The 24,204-nt window shown below is 41.3% G+C and overlaps 2 protein-coding genes and 2 long non-coding RNA genes across 5 annotated transcripts in view; 2 read left to right on the top strand and 2 right to left on the bottom strand.

Annotated features, from left to right (window-relative positions):
* Positions 1-2,473: 2,473 nt before the first annotated feature.
* LOC118728354 lies at positions 2,474-16,775 on the top strand. The gene is made up of 3 exons (XR_004990876.2): positions 2,474-2,484; positions 4,494-4,499; positions 15,445-16,775. It is a non-coding gene; the product is annotated as an uncharacterized LOC118728354 (long non-coding RNA).
* On the bottom strand, positions 4,605-9,404 carry KBTBD7 (kelch repeat and BTB domain containing 7). The gene is made up of 2 exons (XM_036454788.2): positions 5,617-9,404; positions 4,605-5,383 (listed from the first exon to the last, which is right to left on the bottom strand). Exon 1 carries the CDS (start codon positions 9,164-9,166, stop codon positions 7,145-7,147), a length of 2,022 nt encoding a protein of 673 aa, XP_036310681.1. The 5' UTR covers positions 9,167-9,404; the 3' UTR covers positions 4,605-5,383; positions 5,617-7,144.
* Positions 9,538-10,076, top strand: LOC118728355. Its single transcript, XR_004990877.2, has 2 exons — positions 9,538-9,885; positions 9,981-10,076. It is a non-coding gene; the product is annotated as an uncharacterized LOC118728355 (long non-coding RNA).
* Positions 15,959-24,204, bottom strand: part of MTRF1 (mitochondrial translation release factor 1) — a 34,614-nt gene continuing 26,368 nt past the window's right edge. Inside the window, exons 11-12 of one of the 2 annotated variants that reach the window (XM_036454790.2) lie at positions 19,327-20,717; positions 15,959-16,767 (exon numbers count right to left, since the gene is read on the bottom strand). In XM_036454790.2, coding sequence (XP_036310683.1) covers positions 20,601-20,717 — 117 coding nt within the window. In that variant the 3' untranslated portion in view covers positions 15,959-16,767; positions 19,327-20,600. Of the gene's footprint in view, positions 16,768-19,326; positions 20,718-21,457; positions 21,518-24,204 lie in introns of those variants that run through there. The other variant, XM_045588680.1, reaches the window with a different exon arrangement.

Genomic DNA, 24,204 nt, shown 5'->3' with positions numbered 1-24,204 from the left:
TGGAATTCTACTGCCTCTGTAGTCTGCCACAAGGAACTATAATCCCTAACTGAGGTTATTTCACCTGTCTCTCTTTTTCAACATTTTTATCCCCCAACTTCATCTATTTCAAGTGGCTATTCAGAGTCCTGGCCCTCTCTAGAATTATCTGCCAAAGATATCAGAAAATACTGCCTTTTTCTGGGTTTCCTAGGCTGGTAGGATGAGAGTCTTTGGAGTCCCGGCAAATCATTTTGACTGGCATGTAATACAATCTAGCCAGACAGAAGGTGTAGCACAGATTGTTTTTTATACCACATTATCTTGCTTCGGCATTCTACAAGAAGGAACCCTTGAATTTTTACTAGTTATAATAAGGATGCCTCTCCCAAGCACTTGCAGCAAGGTGTGGCTGTTAGGCCTGGTGGCCAGGCTTTCCCTTTGCCGATTGATGCCCTGTGAAGCGGAATTAAGATTGGGGCCTGCCCTCAGGCTGGATAGAAGGCCAACAGGCCTACAAGTGCACACAGGTGTATGTGGCAGTGTAGGTGATGGACGCCATAATTATAAGACTTGAATATTTATGGTTCAAGAGAGGGCAGTCACACTGAACAGCTATTGTTGTGTTGGCTGTTGTAATTTTGTTGTTAATCCTTAAGGTAGGGCTGTTGTCATTTTTTTATTTGACAGTCAAAAGGGAAAGAAGTCAGTGTCCCTGACTAAACGGTATTGCGACATACCAGTTGAAAATCGCTGCTCTATAAGAAAAGAGCTTCTTCACACTGTCTTTCTCTTCCTCTGATGCAGAATTTTATGCTGTGGTTGGATATTTAGAGGATATTATCATGGATGATGAGTTTCAGTTATTAGAGAAAATTCATAGATAAGTACTACCAGGAGTTTGAAGATAGAGAAGAGAATAAACTTACCTACACACCCATTTTTAACAAATATACTTCTTTGCTAGAAAAGTATATTGAAGAAGAGTTGTGAGAACTGACTCCTGGGTTTAACATGATGGCTTTCACAAAATGTCACAGAACCATGAAATGGCTGGTGACATGTAAACATGCGGCAGCTCGTGTTTACAGATTTTTCTGGCATTTAAATGTTTCAGGACTACTGAGCAGAAAAAGGCGGGGACTGGACTTAAGCAGTAGTTTGGGGTGACGTTGTGTAAATTATCCTCTATGCCAGCTTTGCGGAACTATGTGTGATGCTAGGTCCCACCTCCAGCAATGAGATTGTTCTGGACATCAGCAGCCCAGTGCACTGGAGAAGCTTCAGCCAATGACAAAAGAATAGATCTTGGAAAAACTGGCTCTGTTCTGCAACGCTGCATTAACATTAACTATTGATGGGTCCAAAAAGGAAAACTACCTGACCCTCCTGGAACCTGTTTCTCCAGAAAAACCTTGTGCTCAGTAACCCTGGTATTCCTCCCCAAGTAGATTCCTCTTTCAGGGGCTTCTGAGCTGGGCTCCTTTGGAGCAGGTCCACTTCCAGCATTCCAGTTGGGGGGGGGCCTTCCCCAGTATACATTTTTGTGTGCCAACACCCATCACCACTGGCCTTCTTTGTCCCAGCAGGCTCTGCATGAATCTTTTAGAGCATTTGCACTTTTCCCCCCACACACATCCAAGTTTCAGTCCTCCAGCCTCAATGGGGTTTTTACTGTTTCGGAGTATTTATCTAAGGTGTTACTCAAACTAGTAGCCTGTCTTGAGATTTCTGGAGCTCCTATTATCCAGTCTTGGCTATAGGCACCAAGTGAAAGATGTCCTTTACCTAAAAGCTCCATGTGATAATTAATTCCTACTCTTACATTTGCAGTCCCTGTATCTCTATGTCTTCTGCTGGTCCTGGTGTAGCCCCCCCGTTTTTAGAACTTTCTTTTAAGCATTTTTGCAAAAAGTATATATATATTATATATATGTGTGTGTGTGTGTGTGTGTGTGTGTGTGTGTTTATAGATGAATACTCAGGCTAACCTAAGAGGATATAATAGTGGAACTTTCATGATTACTCACTTAAAGATCAAAGTACTGTATGCTGTGTTTTGTGTTAGTGCTATGAAAGCGAAAATGCTATGTTGGCGCTCCTATTTTACTGGAAACTAGTGAAAGTGTGCTTATGCTGGAGTAGACAAAAGGCATCCTTTTCCCCTTTATTTAAAGAAGAGTGGAGAACTTTTTTTCTGCCAACGGCCATTGGGTATTTATAACATCATTCTCGGGCCTTACAAAATTATCAAATTAAAAATTAGCCTACTATATTTGGTCAAACTTTTAATTAATTTACCCCTAATGCTTGCCAGGGCCAGACTAAATGATTTTGAGGGCCTTACATGGCCTTAGGGCCAGGTATTCCCTACCCCTGATTTATAGCATGTTAAGTGTTTTGTGTGGGTTTGCTCAAAACCCTTTCTGTATAAATCAGTTCATTAGGTTTTCGGTTGGGGGAGAGTCCTGCAATCCTTCTTCCTGCCAAAATTCTACCAAGAGGGTGTTCCATTGGTCTAGCTCAGCAGCAATAGGAGATAGCAAACAACTTTGCTGCTGTGGACAAAAGGGGCCACATAATAACCAGACAGGCTCAGAGAAGGCCTGCATAGCAGTCTTGCAGACTCAGGATCCTAAAATAACAAGATGGTCTGAAATTAAACTTTAACCAAAAGCAGTTATGGTGGGTAGTCACCTCCTAGGCAGGTATCTTCGCTGACAAGGTCAACATTTACCTTAACTGAGCCTATCTGTCTACATCCGGGTAACCAACTGGCCTAAAGAGAGAGCACAAAACCCACGGCCTATTTGGTACTCTCCTATTTGGTACTCAGCCGACTTGGCAGCTTCTGTGTACATTTTTTTTCCTCATTAAAAAATAACTGGTTTTGCGCCGGGACCGGTTTGGCTCAATGGATAGAGCGTCGGCTTGGGGACTGAAGGGTCCCGGGTTAGATTCCTGTCAAAGGCATGTACGTACCTTGGTTGCAGGCATAACCCCAGTAGGGGGTGTGCAAGAGGCAGCTGATGGATGACTCTCTCTCATCGATGTTTCTGGCTATCTCTCTCCCTTCCTCTCTGTACAAAATCAATAAAATATATTTAAAAAAAAATAACTGGTTTTGCATATATTTAATTATCTTGATGGTTCTAAAAATAGATTATCAATTAATTCTCTTAAGATTGGTAGCCATATTTTCTATTAACATTTTTGCCTAATACTTTCATTTTTATTTTATCATACTTGCTATAATGAATATTCTTTTAAAGTTGTAATGATTAAAAGGTGTTGACATTTTTAAGAGGCTATGAAGATCTTTAGGGGCCAGGACCTCAGGTTCCTGGACTGAGATAAATTACTTCAGTTTTAGGGAAAAGGCAAAATAATCTTGGTTTGTGCTGTCTAATACAGTAGCCACAGACAGCTATTAAAGCATGCTCACGCAAAATGAGGTGTGCTGTATATAGTATGTGTGAAATACAGAAATTCAGACTTAATATGAAGAAAGAACGTAGAATATCCCACTTTTTAAAAAAGATATGGTTACAAGCAGCTAAAATTGTTTTGGAGTTGAGAATATAAGTTGTGATTGATGACTTGTTAAAATAACATTTTTGATAGATTGGGTTAAAGAAAAAGGTTATTAAAATAAAAAATAAAAAAGCTACAGGAGATATCTGACGAGGACAGAGGCAAAGTAAAACAGCCAAGAAGCATGCAACATAAAACGATTCCAAGAGTTCATATCTAAAGCAGATAATAGAGGTCCACATATCACACTTCAGGACTACAAAGGCGAGTAAGCTTTAGCCCTGGCCAGTGTGACTCAGTTGATTGAGCATTGTTCCACGCACCAAAGGGTCATCAGTTCAATTCCTGGTCTGGGCACATGCCCCGGCTGAGGGTTGGTTCAATCCCTGGTTGGGATGCATACAGGAGACAACCAATTGATGCTTTTCCCTAACATCAATATTTCTCTTTCTCTAAATCAATATATTTTCAAAAGAACAAAAACAAGTAAACTTTCTTTTAAAGTTCAGGGGACTGACATATTGCTGCAAACTTTTTACATTTCCAGTTTATGAACATTAAGACAAATTTGTACTGAAATGAGGAAAAAATCATAAAATACGATGAATGAGTTATAGATTATAATTAAATAATTTCAGGCAAACACTGGTCCCTAGTTTAATGAGCAGTTAGTAGCAAACTACAACTTAAACTTAATCCTAAACTCAAATTAAACACATTATTTGCAAAAAAAAAACAAAAAAAAACCCCACACAAGTTATTTGCTAAAATTAGTCTTTTTACCCTTTTGAAAACACTAGACAATTATTGTTTGAATTTTTAAAGTATTGAAATAATTAGGATTCTCTAAGGTTTTCAGACTAGAGGCACACAAATAAAAAATAAAAAAAATTAAGATCATTCTAAATGTTATTAGAAATAGTCCTGAAAATGACATTGAGCATTTGTTTAAAAATGTGCCAATTAACTGTAAAACTGAGATGAAGGTGCTTTCCTGTCAGGAAGGGATTTCAACACTGCTTGTTGTGTCACACAATGCATAAGAGTTTCACACATTTAGCAGAAACACTAAATTAAGAGATCAGATAGCTTGGGTTCTAGTGCTAGTTTTATTTGTAACTAATCATGTACAAATCACTTATCTTTAAAATAATGATTAACATCTACTCCCTAATTCACAAACATTCACAAAACCAAAATCCTTCCCAAGAAAATCTTTATAAAACAATACATTACTACTAATTAGCTTATACCCAACTTAAAGGTTGAGAATGACAACTTAAGAGAATTTGTCTTATCAATCAGTTGCAAACCTTAATTCTGCAGATGGATAATATGGTTGAGATAAGCATTGTCCTATTTCAAGTTTACAAAACAAAGCCAAAAAAGTTGGCCAAAAAAATAACACTATAGTGAAATCTCTGTCTGTTTCAAAACAGTGCTTATACACATCTGTTATCAATGGAATCAGTTAGTCTTCAGCTGCATGTTACTTTACTTCGCTAGAAATAATGTTAAGCAGGAATGTTTTGTGGATTCATCAAATGGCCATTCAAAAGACTAAGAAGAAAAAAAAGACTAAGAAGTATGTTGTTTTAATCGTTTTTCTCTACCTCTATTTTTTTCATTCAAAATTCAATTCCTCGTCCCAGAGCACACTCCTCAGTACTATGTCAGGGTATAAGAAATGTTAGCATTTGGTCTCTAGAGAATTAACAGAGACAGGGAATTAGTATGTTACTGAACAAAAATTCAAGATCATTCTTAGTGGGTATAAAAAAATTTATAGACTATAGGTATCTGTATATGTACACCATCTATCACAATTATGAAAATCATGTATTTACAGATGCTCTTAAAAGGTAAGCACCTGCTGAAACCGGTTTGGCTATGGATAGAGTGTCTGCCTGCGGACTGAAAGGTCCCAGGTTCAATTCCGCTCAAAGGCTTATACAATGGTTGCAGGCTCATTCCTGGTAGCAGGTGTGCAGGAGGCAGCTGGTCGATGTTTCTCTCTCATCGATGTTTCTAGCTCTCTATCCCTCTCCTTTCCTATCTGTAAAAAATCAATAAAGTATATTAAAAAAAAAAAAAGGTAAGCACCTATATTTTCTTGTATTATCAATGTCAATTTTGTGCAATTTAATTTCTATTTTTGGATTTTCCCTTACACATCATGGTGATACAAAAAAATAAATAAATGTGAAAAATAAAAATCCAAGACTGGAGTGTTGGTTCACTGAAAAATACAGAACAGATATAAATATCCTAATAAAATAACCATATATATCACTGCTTAGGGAAATATTTTAGAGGAAATATACTTTCACTATTGGCCTCAAATGCCATTATCCACATAAATTCTTTGTCAACTTTTAATATAAAAATACCTTCAAGCTCATAATTATTTATAGTAACTTACAAAACTGACAGAATATTTCAACATTACAAAGAACAGTTTTATATACAGCTTAAAGTTTTAAAGTTCTCTGCTGGCCCTTGATTTTATAATTGGACACAGTAACTACTGATCTCAATAAAATACTGTTTTTTAGCTTATACATATTTTTAAAACCAGTATTACTTCACAAAACAGTAAAGAATAAATCACTTCCTGCTGAAGAATCCTCCAAGACAAACACCAACATTATACAGCCAAAATATTTTAGGAGAGCATATAAACTTTTTAAGACAAGGCCACAACTAATGGATAAAAAGTACATTACCCAAGGATTTGTCCAGTGAAAAGGATTGTTTCTCTGATTCAATGAACATGTATCAGCTTATATATGAAAAATATGAATTTATAAATCGCCTATTTTTAAAATTTTTTGTTTAAAAGGGTGTTTAAATGATTGGTGACACTACAAGAATGATGTCTTTTAAGATAGAAAAATGGTCATATTTAGCAAAAATACATTTTACATTTCAAAATTAGAAGCTAAATTTCTCTTAAAACAATGAAATCATGACTGATTGATTTATTTTTTACTTTCAGTGACCTCTTCCATTCTGCACTATATTAAAATGAAATCACTATTCAGTAAGCTTTATATGTTCACTTTTTTCCTTTGCAAAAGGGAAGAAAACCAACCCAAATTTAACAAACTATATTAACTTAGAATACTAAAGACTACTTTAAAATTTGTTAAATCTATTACTTTCATTATTCTGAAGGAAAAATATAAACCTTCAAAAGCCAATGAAGTTTCTAGTCCAATTTTCTATTCTAAAAATTAAAAAGTTAAATTTCTTGTGGCAGGCACTAAATAGAATTTAAAAAGTTAACAGAAGACTATATTAGATAACCAAAATATAAACAGTGCAACTAATTAATACAATCCACTGGTGCAATGAATAGTTGAACAATGAAAAAAGCACACCAAGCATTCTAATAAATTATATAGTTCATTTTCTCCATATTTTAATCTTGACCTTTAACATAGCAAATTATTATATAGGTTGATTTCATGGACTGTTTAAATTTTGTAACATAAGTAATTCAAACATTAGCCTTTCTAAACCAAATCTGCGGTCCTAGTCAATTTTGTTTTTCAGAAAAAGGAAAGAATACTTTTTTAAGGATAGATTACATAGCAGTAGAAACATCTCAAAATATTTACAAAGAACCCTAATGATCTTGTGAAATTTGCTGATGTGCAACCCAGACTTCATCACCAGAGAAAGAACTTGAACTTCCTGACTCAGAGTCCAGTTCACTGAATTCATCCAAGTCCCAATCATTACTAGACTCACTCCGTACATCATCTTCCTCAGTAATGAAACTCTGACCAGGTTCAAGGCAAGAAGGATGAACGCGAGCACAGAGGCAAATAAATCCAGAGTCAAAATGCAGAAGACCTAACATGGTACCTATATTAACCCAACGGTCTTCCCTGGAGTCATATTCATACACAGTCACCCGGTTTTTTTTCCATTGTGGGGTGGTAGAAGTGATGAGGAGCAACTTTTGGCCACAGCTGACAATCTGATAGTTGTGGATCTCTGAGAGCAAAGGAATATTACTAATTCTCCGCCATTCTCCCCTAGCTGGATTGTAGACCTTCATGACTGGGATGTCACAGATACAATAGATCTCATCATTGAAGACACAGGCTACCTGAAAGTCACTACGTTTAAGAGAAGCACAGTTCAACCACGTATTGTGGCTAGGATCGTAGCAGAGCATGCGCTTACTGTTCACAGCATAAAGGTAGTTCTGAACTACTATTAGTTCGAAGGAATAGAAGGAGTGGGGTACAGGAGCCACCAGTGTCCACTGATTCCTCTGAACACTGTAGCATTCCACTTCCTTAAATTTCATCCCAGTAATAGGGTCTCGCCCACCCAAGATGTAAATGTAGCCATTGACGTAAGCCACATCCATGCCCTCACGACAGAGCAAGCGATTTGCAAGTTGCTGCCAACTATTCTGAGCTGGTTTATACACCCAGAGTTCTTTCCTGGGCTGGGCAGCTAGGTAGATGTCATGGTCCGGAGAGACACAGACAGCTGAGGAGGAGATAGTTTTAGTGTGAGCCAAGCGGACCAAAGGTGAAGGCATGGTGTAAATGTCCCCTGAGTATGGGTCATAGCAGAGAAAAGGATCTCGGGGATGTCCAAAAAAGATCACCATCTCCTTGGAACACATGCCCAGCCTCTGGGGTGGATTTTCTGCTGTGGATGCAACAGAGCTGCTGCTGCCGTCTGGCCTTGGCACCACAGACTTGTACCTCATGTCACCATATCGCATCTGCAGAGCCTCTTGGATAAGGTCCAGACAGTACTTCTTCACGATGGGCTTAGTCAACAGCCCTTTCAGGTAATCCTGATCTTCTTCAGCGAAGTGTGTCCAGCGGACACACTTGAAGACTTCCGCAGCGCTGGGACCCCGCTCCTTGGGAGCCGCCTCCAACCACTGCAGGGCAACGTGACACACTGTCCGCTCACTCTCGATGTCTAGACTGTCCAGGCGCAGGACAGCCAGCAGCTGGGTCAGGGTCAGATCTGCCAGAGTCTCCTCCCGAATCGGACCCATCTGGCTGAGCTGCTTGAAGTTGTGGGCGATGAAGGCCTGGGCCTGCGACCGCAGCTTGCGGTGGCCGAAGGCGTCAGCGAACTTGAGGATGGCGGTGCAGTTGGCCAGGTCCAGGCGGCGGGCCAGGAAGGAAGCGCAGGCTTCCCGCACGTACTCGAGCTGCAGCATGTCGGAGGCCGCGTACAGGCGTTCCACGTTGGCTTCACTCAGGGACACGCGGCCGGTGTAGCAGTATTCGACCAGCACCTCAAAGGACTCGGCGTCCACGTCGTGCAAGGTCACGTTCGCCTGCTGGCTCTCGTACATGCCGCCGGTGAACATGCTCTTGAAGTAGGGGCAGGCGGCGGCCAGCACGTTTCGGTTGCAGGAGAAGAGGCGGCCCGTGCCAGGCCCGCTGCCGGGCGTCACCACCTCGATGGTCACGTCGCACAGCAGCCGGGAGTCGTAGAAGGACTTGAGCTGCGCCAGCAGCGCGGCCGAGTGGGCCGTGTCCTTCAGCTCCTCCGGGCCCGTGAAAAAGGCCGACACGGAGGGTTTGTTAATCCTCTTGGGCCGCCTCCCACCGCGGGGATTGGGGAGGCGGCGGAAGCACGGGCCGTCTTCCAGGGCCTGCATGGCGGCGATGGCGGCGGGCGCCGAGGGCGAGAACGGCCGGGCTCCGGCTTCTCCTCACGCGGACAACGGAGTCCCCGAGCACTCGGAGCTGCGAGGGCCGCGCCGCCTCGCCTCAGCCCTGCCCCGCGGCGCTGCCTCCTTTGATCGCGTAGGGAGCGCCTGACTCACCGGGTTCCAATCCCACGCCTCCCTCCGCCTCGGCTTGCCGTCGCGGAACCGGCTGCGGACTCCACGAGCCGCCCCCGCCGCGCTGGCGGTACCGGCCGAGGCTCGGAACTGCGACTCCCAGAGAGCCTTTCGCGCCTCGAGGCGCGCGCGGCCCGCCCGACCCGCGGGCGTAGGCGGGTGAGCGGTAGTCGCTTTGCATGTTGGGAGTAGTAGTTCGAGTAATACCGCGAGGCTTCTTGGGTCAAACTGGCTAACGGAAAAGCGGTGATTCTTCTGAATTTGATGGTTTAGCTTCTGAATTTGATGGCTTTGAAACCAAGGATAAAAGCCCCATTTTAATATGCATTTCAGAGAGTTGTTCCCTCTTTGTAAAACAGGGATAATATTCATAGGATTGTATTTGGATGGAATGAGACAAATTGTATAGGATATAGGAAGCTTCAATAAATGTTTGATTATAACAGAAATTGCTAGCTTTCCTTTTAGAACTTTTGAAAAATGAGACACACACACAATTTGAAAACATGAGCAATTTTGCAAAGGAAGTCAGGGTTTTCTTTTCTTCTTCTTTTTTTTTTTTTAAATAAATCTTTATTGTTCATATTATTACAAAAGTTCCTCATTTTTTCCCCCCTCCACCAAGAAGTCAGGGTTTTCATGTTGATTCTTTTGAAAGGTTGTGAAGGGTATTACAACAATTCTATAAGAAATGCTATGCATAGGCTCATTAAGATATCTTAGAGAAAAATAACGTCCTAGAAAACAGCATTTATATATGGCCTCAAATATGCAAGTCATGAATATAAATAGATGAGCTAATATCTCACCAAATCAACACTTAAACTCCCATGGAGCAAGATTATTTTCATAGCCTCTTTTTTTCATTTATCAATATAATTTCTATTACTCCAACATCTGCCGGAAATAACGGACAAGAGTATCGGAGTAAAGATCGTTGATCCTGTTTGCTTCAGCTGAATCCGGATAGTGGGCATTGGTAAACTCCTGAACTGCTTTCCATTTGACCAGGATGTTCTTGATGTCAGCAGTTGGGATTGGTTGATTGTTTGTTGCTCCTCGTTATCAGATGACGCTTCCCTTTGAGCATTGTCCTGTTTTTTAGAAGCCATGATATAAAAAAAATATTGAGTTTAACTTAAAAGGACGACTGCCGTGATACATGCGTGATTTAATTCGTAATGAAGAACGATTGCCGCGATACGTGCTTAAGTTAAGTGCAGTGACTAACGACTGCCTGCAGTGCCTGCGCGGAAGGATGCAATACATCGGCAGCGATCCTGGAAGCTCGGGCGAAGCAGTCGTGGAAGCTCGGGCAAAGCGGTCGTGGAAGCTCGGGCGACTTCGTTGTGTGAAACGAAGTTCGTTGTATGAATCATGAAATGAACTGTATTCTGAACTAAAATGCTTCCTTTATTAAGTATGATATTTTCGCAGATTTTAAAAATCTCATTCTTTTTAGAAACAATCTTTGTTGAAAATATTACAAATGTCCCCTTTTTTCTCCCCACTGACCTCTTCTAGCCTACCCCTTCTTCCCCCTCCCCCGCCCCAGGCCTTTATCACCCTATTGTCAGTGCCCATGGGTTATGCATGGTTATTTACATAGCCTCTTAATTTGGCTATTTTCAAGTTCTCTAATACTATTCATTTTCCTCCCTACAAATCAGTAGAACATTCTGGAACTGTGCTGTTGTTTTAATTAAAAACGAAAGTTTTAACGAGTTTAAACAAGTTTTTAAGGAGAGTATTAAATTAAAATATTTTAACGAACAGCTTGTATTATACAAAAGCACAAGATCCTCGTAACTCAGAGTATTCATACATAACCTGACATTTCTTCTTTTGCTTTTAATTTCTTAAATTTATATAGTAGAGCTGATGCTATATAAAAGTACACATCTGTGTGTGTGGTGGGGAGTGTCTGTGTGCACACACACGTGTGCATTCTCTGCTAGTTGAATTTTCAAAATCAAATGCTTAGAGGCTTTTTCTAAATTAGGGAATTTTCATTTAAAAACCATTCTACCTCCTGCTGTTAGTTTGCAATGTGTTACCATTATCTAATGAATTAAATCTTTAATATTACATGAATATGTGGAGAAGGAGAATAATTCTCAAATTGTTTTTCTCTTCCTATTAGCTGAAGTGGGTCTACTGGAAATACCCCAGGAGATACCACATTAAACTAAGTGGGTCTTTGGGTTCCAGTATCTACTCTGTACCTCTGTTGGATATCCATCAGATACATCAGAGAGAATTAAGTTATTAGCAACACTGACTGCTTCCTCACCTCACAAGTTTGAGCTGCATTGATTAAAAAAAAAAAAATTTGAAAAACACTTCTTGGTACTTAAATGGCACTATGAAATGCAGATTACAGCATCTGATTACAGCACAAATAGGTTCATGGGAAAAGCAGATAAAAACAAAGGGAAAGGGAGAGGATTATGCCATCCATAGCACTGAACGTTGTTTTTTGTTATTTTTCCTTCTGTTCAAGTCAGTATATGCCATTTAAACCACTTTATGGCATTAGGTAATGAGATAATGCTTCCTCTATTAAGAGCAAGCAGCAGTGCCTTTCATATGAGACACATACATTTAATCCATTCAAATGGAGCATATTGAGTGGAGAGAATGGTATGTGTCATTATATAAAAAGCTTGGCATTATGATGTTATCTGGCTGAAGATCTTATTTTGCAATTTTAGAGAATGTAGACAAATTAGGCATTGAAAATGAATGTGCAACCCAAACTGGTTTATTATAGCTCAGTGGCTAGAGCGTTGGCCTGCAGACTCAAGGGCCGCAGGTTTGATTCGGTCAAGGGCATGTACCTTGGTTGTGGGCACATACTCAGTAGGGAGTGTGCAGGAGGCAGCCAATTGATGTTTCTAATTCTCTATCCATCTCCCTTCCGCTTTTTAAAAAAAATATATATTTTATTGATTTTTTACAGAGAGGAAGAGAGAGGGACAGAGAGTTAGAAACATCGATGAGAGAGAATCATTGATCAGCTGCCTCTTGCACACCCCCTACTGGGGATGTGCCCGTAATCAAGGTACATGCCCTTGACCAGAATAGAACCCAGGACCTTTCAATCCGCAGGCTGACGCTTTATCCACTGAGCCAAACCGGTTTCGGCTCCCTTCTGCTTTGTGAAAAATCAATGAAATATATATTTTTAAAAAATGAATGTGCATGCTTAAATGCATGACTTTATTTTCATGCATAATGACCAAACAACTGGTCACCAGGAAGTGCATGGACGGGTCCCATGACGCGCAGGTCTGGGAAGCTGTGTGGTGCTGTTCAGGGCCAGGGGACCCCCGTCCACATCCCCCGCCGCCCCAGTGCTGGGGCCAGAGGACCTGAGGCTGTGTCCCCTGCCCGGCAAGGCTTGACGGGTGGGGCCAACCAGGTGTCTTGGTGTCATCCAATGGGGGTGGGGCCAGACGGACACTCTATTATAGAGAAAGGGCCAATAGCAATATTAAAATATTTCCTCTAATTGCCATAACTGGTTTGGCTCAGTGGATAGAGCACCGGCCTGCAGATAAAAAGGTCTCAGATTTGATTCTGGTCAAGGGCATGTATGTGGTTGCAGGTTCCTCCACTGCCCAGGCCCTGGTCAGGGCTCGTGCAGGAGGCAACCAATTGATGTGTTTCTCTCACATTAATGTTTCTCTCTGTATTTCCCTCTCTCTTACACTCTCCCTAAAAGTCAATAGAAACATATCCTCGGGTGAGGATTCAAAACAATAATAATAACAACAAAAAGCATTGGCTTATTGGAAGTGTGTATTGAGTACTGGAAACAATTCACAAATGCCCCACTGTGTGGACCAAAACACCCAGAATATCACTATGAGAAGTCCCCACAGGTAGCTATCATTCTTGGCTTGCATGAAATCACTGAGAGTCACCCTGAGAGCTTTCAGTTTGAACTTGGCTCTGAATCTTTGCAAGTTCCTTCCTAGAGTACACTGAAATTTCCAGAATATCTATTTTAATAAACTATGTATATATAAATAGAATATAGTTCTTCTTCTTATTATTTATTTATTTTTATTAATTATCATTTGGCAAAGATTTCCAGGTAATTTTCAAGGATATTAAATAGGCCTTATCAATTTTAAAAAATTAGTGGAGAGCCCTAGCCGTTTGTCTCAGTGGATAGAGTGTTGGCCTACAGACTAAAGGGTCCCGAGTTTGATTCTGGTCAAGGGCACATGCCTGAGTTGCAGGCTGTCTCCAGTGGGGGCATGCAGGAAGCAGCCAATCAGTGATCCTCACCACCCCTGCACTGGCCCAGCCTCCATCGCAAAACCACCTCAGCCCCCACCTCTGTGGCCTTGTGCGGAAGGAAGTTGGATGTCTGAAAGATGTCCGGTCATCCTGTCTAATTAGTATATTACTCTTCTATTAGTATGGATGGGGACCGAGCAGAGCATTCCGGGGAACATGAGGAAGGGGCCTTATGGCTCAGAGACCAGGGACTCCACAGGAATCTGGGAGGTCCAGTCTCTGGCTCTGGCCACGCCCGTCTCACAGGGAGGAGCAGGTGCAGTTTCTTGCAGACATGGAAGCAGCTGTGGTGTAGGGAGGTGACAGTTTTTCCCTGAGGAGGCGTTAAAGTCCCTGTTGAAGCCTCTCACGGCGGTGAGTCCACGTGTGTGTGTGTGTGTGTGTGTGTGTGTGTGTGTGTGTATGTGTGTGTCCCGAGGCTGTGCAGCGGAGGCACCACATTCCTTTCGGAAGAAACAGGATTGATGGGAGCCTGCTGGCTGGGAGAGGCGGAACCAGGAGGTAGGTCTGCCTTGCATCCACTTGCAGATCTCCAGTCCCACTCCGCTGTCACCCACCCAGCCCGTTCCCTGGCTCTCCCTTGGCCATCCAGCAATGGGAACCTGTGGGCTGAAAGGGGGGGCGGAGGGAGGGGGAGGGCAAGGCCGGGAAGGGACCAGTCGTCTGTTCAGTTGTGATGGCACCTAGCTCTTTTATATATTACGATTATCTCTTTCATTGATTGGCTTATTTCACTCAGCATGATGTTCTCCAATTCCATCCAGGTTGCTGCAAATGATGAGAATTCCTTCTTCTTTATGGCAGCATAGTATTCCATTGTGTAGATGTACCATAGTTTTTGGATCCAATCATCTGCTGACGGGCACCTAGGCTGTTTCCAAATTCTGGCTATTGTAGATTGTGCTGCTATGAACATAGGGGTGCATATATCCTTTCTGATTGGTGTTTCTAGTTTCTTGGGATATATTCCTAGGAGTGGGATTACTGGGTCAAATGGGAGTTCCATTTTCAGTTTTTTGAGGAAACTCCACACTGTTCTCCACAGTGGTTGCACCAGTCTGCATTCCCACCAGCAGTGCACGAGGGTTCCTTTTTCTCCGCAACCTCGCCAACACTTGTCGTTTGTCGATTTGTTGATGTTGGCCATTCTGACAGGTACGATTATCTTTTGCCATATTAATGTGCAATGATAAAGAGTTTTGTTTTCACTTTACTTAGATTAAGAAGTTGAAAGACAGGCTAGGCAGCCATCTTAGTTTTATCCTCTCCCCTCACACTACTCCCACCCACTTATATAATAATTAACAAGGGAGAAATGGGTTTTTCAGATTTGTCGTTTCTTTTTTTGCTTGTAAGATGGTTGATTTTTCTCTTCCCTTAAGAATGTTGCCATTTTATTCAATGCATTCCCTAAGCCTCCTTTGCTCAGCTCAAATCTTGTACTGGAGCAGAGTTAAAGCTGCCTAAGGCCACACCACATGATCAGTAAGAGGTGGTGGCTTAAGAAAGAGGTTCCCCTAGCTGAAACTGGTTTGGCTCAGTGGATAGAGCGTCGGTGTGCAGACTGAAAGGTCCCAGGTTCTATTCTGGTCAAGGGCATGTACATTGGTTGCGGGCACATCCCCAGTAGAGGGTGAGCAGGAGGCAGCTGGTCGATGTTTCTCTCTCATTGATGTTTCTAGCTCTCTCTCCCTCTCCTTTCCTCTCTGTAAAAATCAATAAAATATAAAAGAAAAAAAAGAAAAAGGGGTTCCCCTAAATCAGCCGCCAAGAGTGCAAAGGCCAGTCCCACTGCCTTTCCCCTCCACTGGGAGCGCCTACCACCCCAGGCCTTGGAAAGCTACATTTACAAAACTATACACTCCCATTCCACCACAACAAAGCTTTCTCAGAGCACACAACACAGCACTCTCTTCCCCAGTCCCTAGAAAAACAGCACTAGCAGGTCAGTGGCTCCTCCACAAATGTGCCTCCTACAGCCCTGGGCTAGGATGCCTCGGATCCCCTGGTCCCCTCTGGGCACCCGAGTGCTCGGGTACGGAAGCAGAGGAGTCAAGCAAAGGGAGGCTGAACCCAGGGAAATTTTCAAAAGCCTGGGAGAGTCCAGACTGCTAGTAACTAAACCTCACCCACTTACCACTCAAGTCCAGTAACACCACAGCCAGGTGGGCCACTTGAAGGGGTAATTAATATCCAAGATCAGTTTCAGACCATCATAAAAATATTAAAGTCAAAAGTGAAAAGCAAGGTCTATGCTTGTGAGAATTATGAGAGTCAACCTGTAACCTTTTCTGACAGAGGAGGAAGTTCCTTAGCTTAAGAGCAGTCATTTTGAGCCCTACCTGGTTTGGCTCAGTGCATAGAGCACCGGCCCACAGACTGAAGGGCCCCAGGTTCAATTCCAATTGGGGGCACATGCCTGGGTTGTAGGCTCCATCTCCCCACGGGGGCGTGCAAGAGGCAGCCAATCAAAGATTCTCTCAGCTCTATTCTAAGTTGCATGACTTGCAATTTCCCAGGAGGCCACCATTTTCAGATTCAGTTTCCTAAATGTCAAAACTCCCTGCCCTCCTTTGAATTAGCCAATCGTGCCAAGAAAGTGAACCCAAGCCTTTAGCAATCAGGGTGAGGGGCAGATTGTGCCATGGATTAAATCTGAGTGGGAAGTCTTTGCTTACCAGACTGTTGGTTGCACACCCTTCTGCAGAAGTAAATATATAGCTTTGCTGTCTGACCCCCAAGTATCCTTTGTGTTCTACCAGAACCCCTTAACTCTGAGGCTCGCTTTATTTCTAACATGCTAAATGAAAAAAATAAGGAGCTAATGAATAAATAGTATAATTTAAAAGAATATATCAGTATGAAAAGGATAAAGAGAGACCTAAAATATAATAATGAGATTCTTTCTCAATAACTTTATAAAGCAGAAGAAAGTAAATTCAATAGCTTAGAAATTGAGCTTTATTACACAAGAAATGCTCTCAAAGAAAGGACTTTGATTTTAGAAGGTGTAAAAAGAGACTTAGGCCAAACACAGTGTCAAAAGACGGAAAATAGAGTTGTTAGACAACTTCAAAGAGAACTGGCTGACACCAAAAAAAAAACTATGACAGGGAGAAGCAAAGATGGTGGCATAAGTAAATACCTGAACTTGCTTCCTCCCACAACCACTTCAAAACTACAACTAAAAGACAAAATGGACATCATCCAGAGCCACAGGAAGTTGACTGAGTGGAAATTCTACAACTTGAAGGAAAGAGAAAGCACACTGAGACTCAGAGGAGCTACAGAAGTAAAGGCAGAGGTATGGAGGCTTGAGTGGAGAGGGCTGGCAACTGAGTATGCGGCTGGCTTTTTCAAGTGAGAGGGAGGCACTAGCTCCTGACTGCTCTGAATTTCAGTTCTGGGTGAGACTCTGGGGACCCAGACGCATATGGGGAGAAACTGGACTGTCTGGCTTCAGTCAGAACTCGAGGGCAACTTTCTCTCAGAGGAGCTTGCAGTGATTATCAAGGGACACTGAGACCCAACGGCCTCTTAGGGCAGGACTGAGAATCAACCATAGCTGTTTGCTCCACCCTGTTGATTCCCTGAGACCCTGCCCCACCCAAGCTGTGCATAGAGGTGTTTGCATATGAATGGCCTGATTTTTTAAAATCTAAAATTACCTAACTAACTGCAGCCAATGTCAGAGAGACCCAGACCCAGAACATCCAAAAGAAGGCCCAAGGATCTGCTTCACAGCCTGGCCTCATCTGAGCACCTCCAAAACCCAAACAAAGAAGAGGAATCTGCAGATCTCTCTGTAGCTCCTCCTGAGTGGCCTCAGGCAGAGGCTAAATTAGCACCTCCTTGCAGATCCAAGAGCCAGTGTACCTAGGGGAGAGAGTAGGACCATTCAGATTACAACTCCTCAGATCCAAGGGACACACTCAGGGGGCAGACTCAGTGAACACCAAAGCCCCACTGAAGCAAGTCTTATCTCATAAGGGTGTCTCCAGCACAGAAATTCTCTCATAGTAGACACAGCTGGTCCTCACAGCCAATTAGCCTAGAGGTCAATTCCCCTCAGGAATACCAATAGCAATCAACATTTAACTACAACAAGACTGCACGCAGCCCACAAAGGGGTGCACCAAGAGCATCCACCTCAGGTAACTGGGAGGCTAAGCCACTGGGCCCTATAGGACACCTAGCACACAAAGCCACTCTATCAATACAGGGAAGCAGTGAAAATGCAGAGACAAAGAAACAGATCACAAATGACAGAAATGGAAGAAAGCAAATGGCTCTATATAGAGTTCAAAACCATGGTTATAAGGTTTTTTTCTTAAAATTTTCTAGAAACTGCTGATAAATTTAGTGAGATCCTCAAGGATATGAAAAAGGACCAACTAGAAGTTAAGCATACACTGACTGGAATAAAGAATAATATACAGAGATCCAACAGCAGACTAGAGCTGTTGGATCTCTGTATATTATTGGATCTCTGTTGGCAAACTGCAGCTCTCGAACCACATGCGGCTCTTTGGCCCCTTAAGTGTGGCTCTTCCACAAAATACCATGGCCTAGGTGAGTCTATTTTAAAGAAGTTTAAGTTTAAAAAATTTGGCTCTCAAAAAAAATTTCAATTGTTGTACTATAGATATTTGGCTCTGTTGACTAATGAGTTTGCCAACCACTGTACTAGAGGATCACAATAATCAAGTCAAAGACTTTAAATACAAAAGAAGCAAAAACACCCAACTGGAAAAGCAAAAAGCAAAAAGAATCCAAAAGTATGAAGATAGTGTAAGGAGCCTCTGGACAACTTCAAGCATACCAATATCCAAATTATAGGGGTGCCAGGAAAAGAAAGAGAGCAAACTGAAAACCTATTAGAAGAAATAATGACTGAAAACTTCCCCCACCTGGTGAAAGAAATAGACTTACAAGTCCAGGAAGTGCACAGAACCCCAAACAAAAGGAATCCAAAGAGGACCACATCAAGACACATCATAATTAAAATGTCAAGAGCAAAAGACAAAGAGACAATATTAAAAGCAGCAAGAGAAAAACAGTTAGTTACCTACAAGGGAACACCCATAAGATTCTCAGATGGTTTCTCAACAGAAACTATTCAGGCCAGATGGGAGTGGCGAGAAATATTCAAAGTGATGAATAGCAAGAACCTACAAACAGATTACTCTACCCAGCAAAGCTATCATTCAGAATTGAAGGTCAGATAAAGAGCTTCACAGATAAGAAAAAGCTAAAGGAGTTCATCACTGCCAAACCAGTATTATATGAAATGCTTAAAGGTATTCTTTAAGAAGAGGAAGAAGAAACAGATAAAGATAAAAATTATGATCAACAAATACATATCTATCAACAAGTGAATCTAAAAATCAAGTGAGTTAAAAATCTAATGAACAGAATAAACTGGTGAATATAATAGAATCAGGGGCATAAGGGAGTGGAATGACAATCGTTGGGGGGTGCAGAAAGAGACTGGACAAAAATCTTACATCTATGGATGAGGACAGTGGAGGGGTAAGGGCAAGGGGTGAGGTGGGAACTGGGTGGAGGGGAGCTATGTGGGGAAAAAGAGGAACAACTGTAATTATCTGAACAATAAAGATTTTTTTTTTTTTAAAGATAGTCAAGCTAAAAAAAAAGAAAACTATCTATGACAGAGGCTTCACTAGAGGGTGAATCACATTTTTGTATGAATTTAGAAGCTGAGAAACAAGAGTTAAAGAAGGGATTAGGTCAGAGCAGAAGTCAATCCCAACATGAAAAGGAAAAGTGAAAGAAATGAACAGTCAAGGACTTAAATCTATCTTTGCATTATAGCTGGCATCAAGAAATGAAGAAAAATGGTGAATTAGAAAAAGAGATTAATAGGCTTAAGGAGTTTTGAGAAGATTCTTGGATTCCAGATGTTCTTTAAGATGGGCTGGGAAATAAAGGAGCCTGGCCACCCTCCAGAGCAGGCCTCAGTGCTGCCCAGCAGAAAGGTCATGTGAATGAGCCAACCCCAACATCGCCCCAGGAGTCAGTGTGCCAGTGTGGAGACATAGCTGGATGACAGAATCAGACCCACATGTTCCGTTACTAGAATAGTTCATTGAGAACTGCTTTATTGGCAAGTGTGTGAATGACTCTGGGTAAGGAAACTGGGCCTGTACCTCCTGAGTAACTCATGTGGCCCAGGCCATCCCTCTACTTACTTATTTTCTTAGCCTCCTCCTTAGTGAGAGGCTGTTCACAATGCTAGGTAAGCTTTCTTCCCTTGACAAGTCTACCAGCACAGGGTGATGGCTGGGAAGCACTAAGTAAACCATCTTCCTGCCAAGTAGAATCCTAATCTTCATGTTATTAAATCATCAAAAACACTTTGTTTACAAGATCATCAAAATTAATATTTGGTTTTCAAAGAAAAAGAAATGTAATTGATTCATTAAAAAACATATTTGTAAGCTGATTGGGTGGCTCAGTTGGTTGAATCATCATCTTGTACACCAGAAGGTTGTGCCTTCCATTCCCAGTTGGAGCCTATTGTGCAAGGTGAGTGATCAATGTTTCTCACATCAGTGTTTATTTCTCTCTCGTTCTCTCAAATTAATAAACATATCCTCAGGTGAGGATTAAAAAAACAAAAACATTTGTAATTATTGTGCATTTTTATCTGTATTTTATGAATAGTCTCAAAGATTCCCATGCCTCTGTCAGTTTCCTGACGTAAGTCCATCTCACTTATGTAATTATCTATAATAATAAAAGTGTAATATGCTAATTAGACCAGATGTCCTTCTGGAAGAACTTCCAGATGAAGCTGGGGCTGTAAGGGAAGCCTGGGTCCCAGGTGCCAGAGGGAAGCCAGTGCCAGCAGCTGGGATAAGGAAGGCCTACTCTTGCACAAATTTTGTTCATCGGGCCTCTAATAAATAATAAATCAGCATTTTGTTGATTTAAGATTTTCATCCAAAAACTCAATAACAGCTTCTTCATCTGCTGATTGAAGCAGTCTCTGAATTAGCTGATCCAGGCACTTCTCCCCACATAAAAATTTCTGGTAAAAGAGAGAAATTTTTATGAAAATCTGATCAGTAGAAATAAAGGAGAAATGAAGAAAAGAACTGGGTGTATTTTTAATTCTTTTCTTTACAGTCATTTTTTAATAGCAACCAAGAATTACTAAGCCTTTTTAATAAAAGGATAATATGCAAATTAATCATCACTCCACCACAAAAATGGTGGCACACATAGCCCCAAGATAGCAGCGCCCAGTCCTCTCAGCCTTGCTAGAGTCCCTCAGACTAAAGGGTCCTGAGTTCCATTCCAGTCAAGGACACGTACCTCAGTTGCAGGCTCAATCTGCATCATTCGTTGGGTGCGTGCAAGAGGCAATCAATAGATGTTTCTCTCTGTCTCTACCCCTCCCTTCCACTAAAAATATCCTTGGTTGAGAATTTAAAAAAAACAAAAAAAAAACCTAAATATAAGATTAGTTGATGCCAACAGCAAAACTTGAAATGTTCTGTGTTCCCGATGTCAACACTAACGTATTTCTATGAAGCCAATGTCTATATTTGGAGCATTTATGAAAAATATGAGAATGTGCTAATTGACTATCCCAACAACTATTACAAAAAACTTCTACAACACGGATGTGGAGAGGGTGCAGGTCGGACTGAGGGGCATCACACCCTCTCCCCTCCACTCCTCCCCAGTACACAAATTTGACTCCTCTAAAACTTTACTAATAGTCTACTGTGGACTCAGAGCTTTATCAGTAACATAAACAATCAATTAACACATAATACATTATATGTACTGTACACCATATATGTGCACTGGGGCTCTAGTTATCTAGATAAATAAAAATAAAAATATCCAAAAGGGAATTTACAAGAATACTGAGTGACCTTACATACCCCAAGGATAGAAATGTACAGGGCTACTGCCACCATCCTGGCAATGAAGCTGGGCCTCAGGAATAAATGAATATGGGAATTCATATCATCAGGATTTTCCATCCAGTTTTCATGTTTGCTCCTTTCAATTTTTTAGCCTCAATTTTTTCTCTCACTGAATATTGCTTTCTCCCATGACTAAAAATGTGGCTTTTAACCTCCTGTAAACTTTAAGTACTTCAGATTTAGCCACCAAGGGGAGGATGACCTTGTGTGTCTCCAGTTTAAAAATCCTAGGAAGGAATTCATTGGATGGGACTTGTTCAGATTTCCTCTCCAAATAAATCAAGTATTGTCTTGGGTCGGGATCATGATTATGTCAGAACATAGAAGTGCCATCAGGGACTATGTGGATGGACTAGGGAAAAGGTCAGGGTCTAGAATAATGAGAGAGCAGTCCCACAGACATCTACTTTCTCTCCTCTCCACCCCTTCCATTCTGTTTTATAGCAGTTCCTCTGGACCTAAGGCCCTTGTCACTTTTCTTTCCACATCCACAACTATTCAGTTCCTACACTAGTGTCTTTCCTGCGTGCAGATTTTAATGTTTTACTACATTTTTTATGGCATTTTTCTTTTCACTAATATGGAACATGTTTTTTTTTTCTCCCTAATAAGCTGGTTAGTGATTAATAGAGCATACCAATATGATTTTCCTTATCACTTCTGTGTTTGCTGTGCTTGTTTGGTTAGTAATAATGCGTTATTATTTAGGCCAAAGTCAAATATTTTGTAAGTATAAAAGCCAGTTATCTGCTCTTGCTTCATGACTGAATACTATACTGAGCACCTACCGTGTTTCCCCGAAAATAAGACATCCTCCGAAAATAAGACTTAGCGCATAGAAAGATAAGACATCCCCTGAAAATAAGACCTAGCACAACTTTGGGAGAAAAAATTAATATAAGATAGTATCTTATTTTTGGGGGAACAGGGTATGTGCCCTTCTAAAATATATTACTGGTCATAAGAATGTCACTGTCTCATAGAAAATTGTCACCACTACTAGAAAAAGAACTAAAAAATTGTGGTATAATTAGGACAATATGGTCAAATGTGTTTGGCTATTACTGCGTTTCCTGAGGAAAGGGAAGTTAGCAAATATTTTCTCCTTTTCAACATGGCACTTATGTTTCCTATGTAAGGCAGCCATAATTGCTGAGAAAACAGAGGAAATGGCATAAGATACACAGAAATTTCTTAATACTAAAAAATGTAGCCCTGGCTGGGTAGCTCAGTTGGTTAGAGCATCGTCCCAATATGCCAACGTTGAAGGTATGATCCCCAGTCAGCACGTACAAAAATCAACCGAGTGCATAACTAAATGGAACAACAAATCAATGTTTTTTTCGGCTCTCTCCCTTCTGCTCTCTCCCTCTCTCTAAAAATCAACCAATCAATAAATAAGTAGACATTTCTCTTGTAAAATTAGGACTTTAATTTTGAGTTCAAAATGGAATAGAATCAAGTAAAAGAGCCCCTAGGTATCACATGGCACCAAGGAAAAGAATAAAAACTTTTCTTGCTTTTCTACCTAGTCCTATATGGGCACTGCCCCCATCAGTGGAAGAAAATGGAAAATTTCCTGTGTTTCATCATTAATGTATTAATGTCATGGTCCTGGTTAACGTTCCAACCAAACTGACATGATCTTTCCCCAACAGTTAACTGTAATACCTTGATCTAATGAATGTATGTTATGGTAATGCAGATATATAAGATGCCCTCTAGTGTATACACCTTTCATAATCCTCTCCCTTAACTGCAGGCAGAAACTGTGAATATGGTGGAATATCACTCCAGTGATCAGTTTGACTTTAAGTTAAAAAGGGGTATTTATACAGGGGGGCCTGACCTAAACATGTGAGCCCTTAAAATGGCCTGAGCCATTTCTACGAGAGGTTCAAAGTGAAAGAGGACATAGGAGGGGCCATATAGCAAGCAACCATGTGGATCTTTGGGAGCTGAGAGTATCAGCATCCAGCTGATGGCCAGCAAGAAAATGGGGGCCCCTCTCCTACAATTCAAGAAAATGCAATTCCACCAACAACCACATGAGCTCGGAAGAGGGCTCTATGCTCCACTGCCAGTGGTATAAAAGTAGCATATAAAATTTTGTACAGTACATAATGCTTGATAATGATAATAAGCTTGTTACTGGCTAATGAATTTACTATACTATACTTTTAATTGTTATTTGTAGAGTATACTCTTGACTGATTAAAAACAACATTTTCTGTAAAACAGTACGCCTGGTTTACACTAACAGCAGCCTTATACATCTAATGTTTACCATGTCTTTTGATTGCAGCGTTTTCTTTTGTGTTTGATTTAACTAAGTTTGCAGCAGGCTCTACCATCTGGGTTTGTGTAAGTGCATTCTATGATGTTTGCACAATGATTAAATCGCATAACGATGCATTTCTTACAACATGTGCCAGGGGTAAAGCAGCATATGACTATATTTAAAATATATTAATGCCCTAGCTGGTTTGGCTCAGTGGATAGAGAAACGGCTTTTGGACTAAAGGATCCTGAGTTCAATTCCAGCCAAGGGCACATGCCCACCTTGCAGGCTCAGTC

Source organism: Pipistrellus kuhlii, unplaced genomic scaffold (assembly GCF_014108245.1).
Source record: "Pipistrellus kuhlii isolate mPipKuh1 unplaced genomic scaffold, mPipKuh1.p scaffold_m20_p_3, whole genome shotgun sequence".
Taxonomy (NCBI): Eukaryota; Metazoa; Chordata; class Mammalia; order Chiroptera; family Vespertilionidae; genus Pipistrellus; species Pipistrellus kuhlii.
The sequence above is the reverse complement of the archived record's forward strand: the minus strand, read 5'-3'. Positions and strand labels throughout refer to the sequence as shown.

Bases quoted from the DNA above. Each gene is read 5' to 3' on its own strand.
- KBTBD7 (XM_036454788.2), bottom strand. From the start codon at position 9,166: ATGCAGGCCCTGGAAGACGGCCCGTGCTTCCGCCGCCTCCCCAATCCC.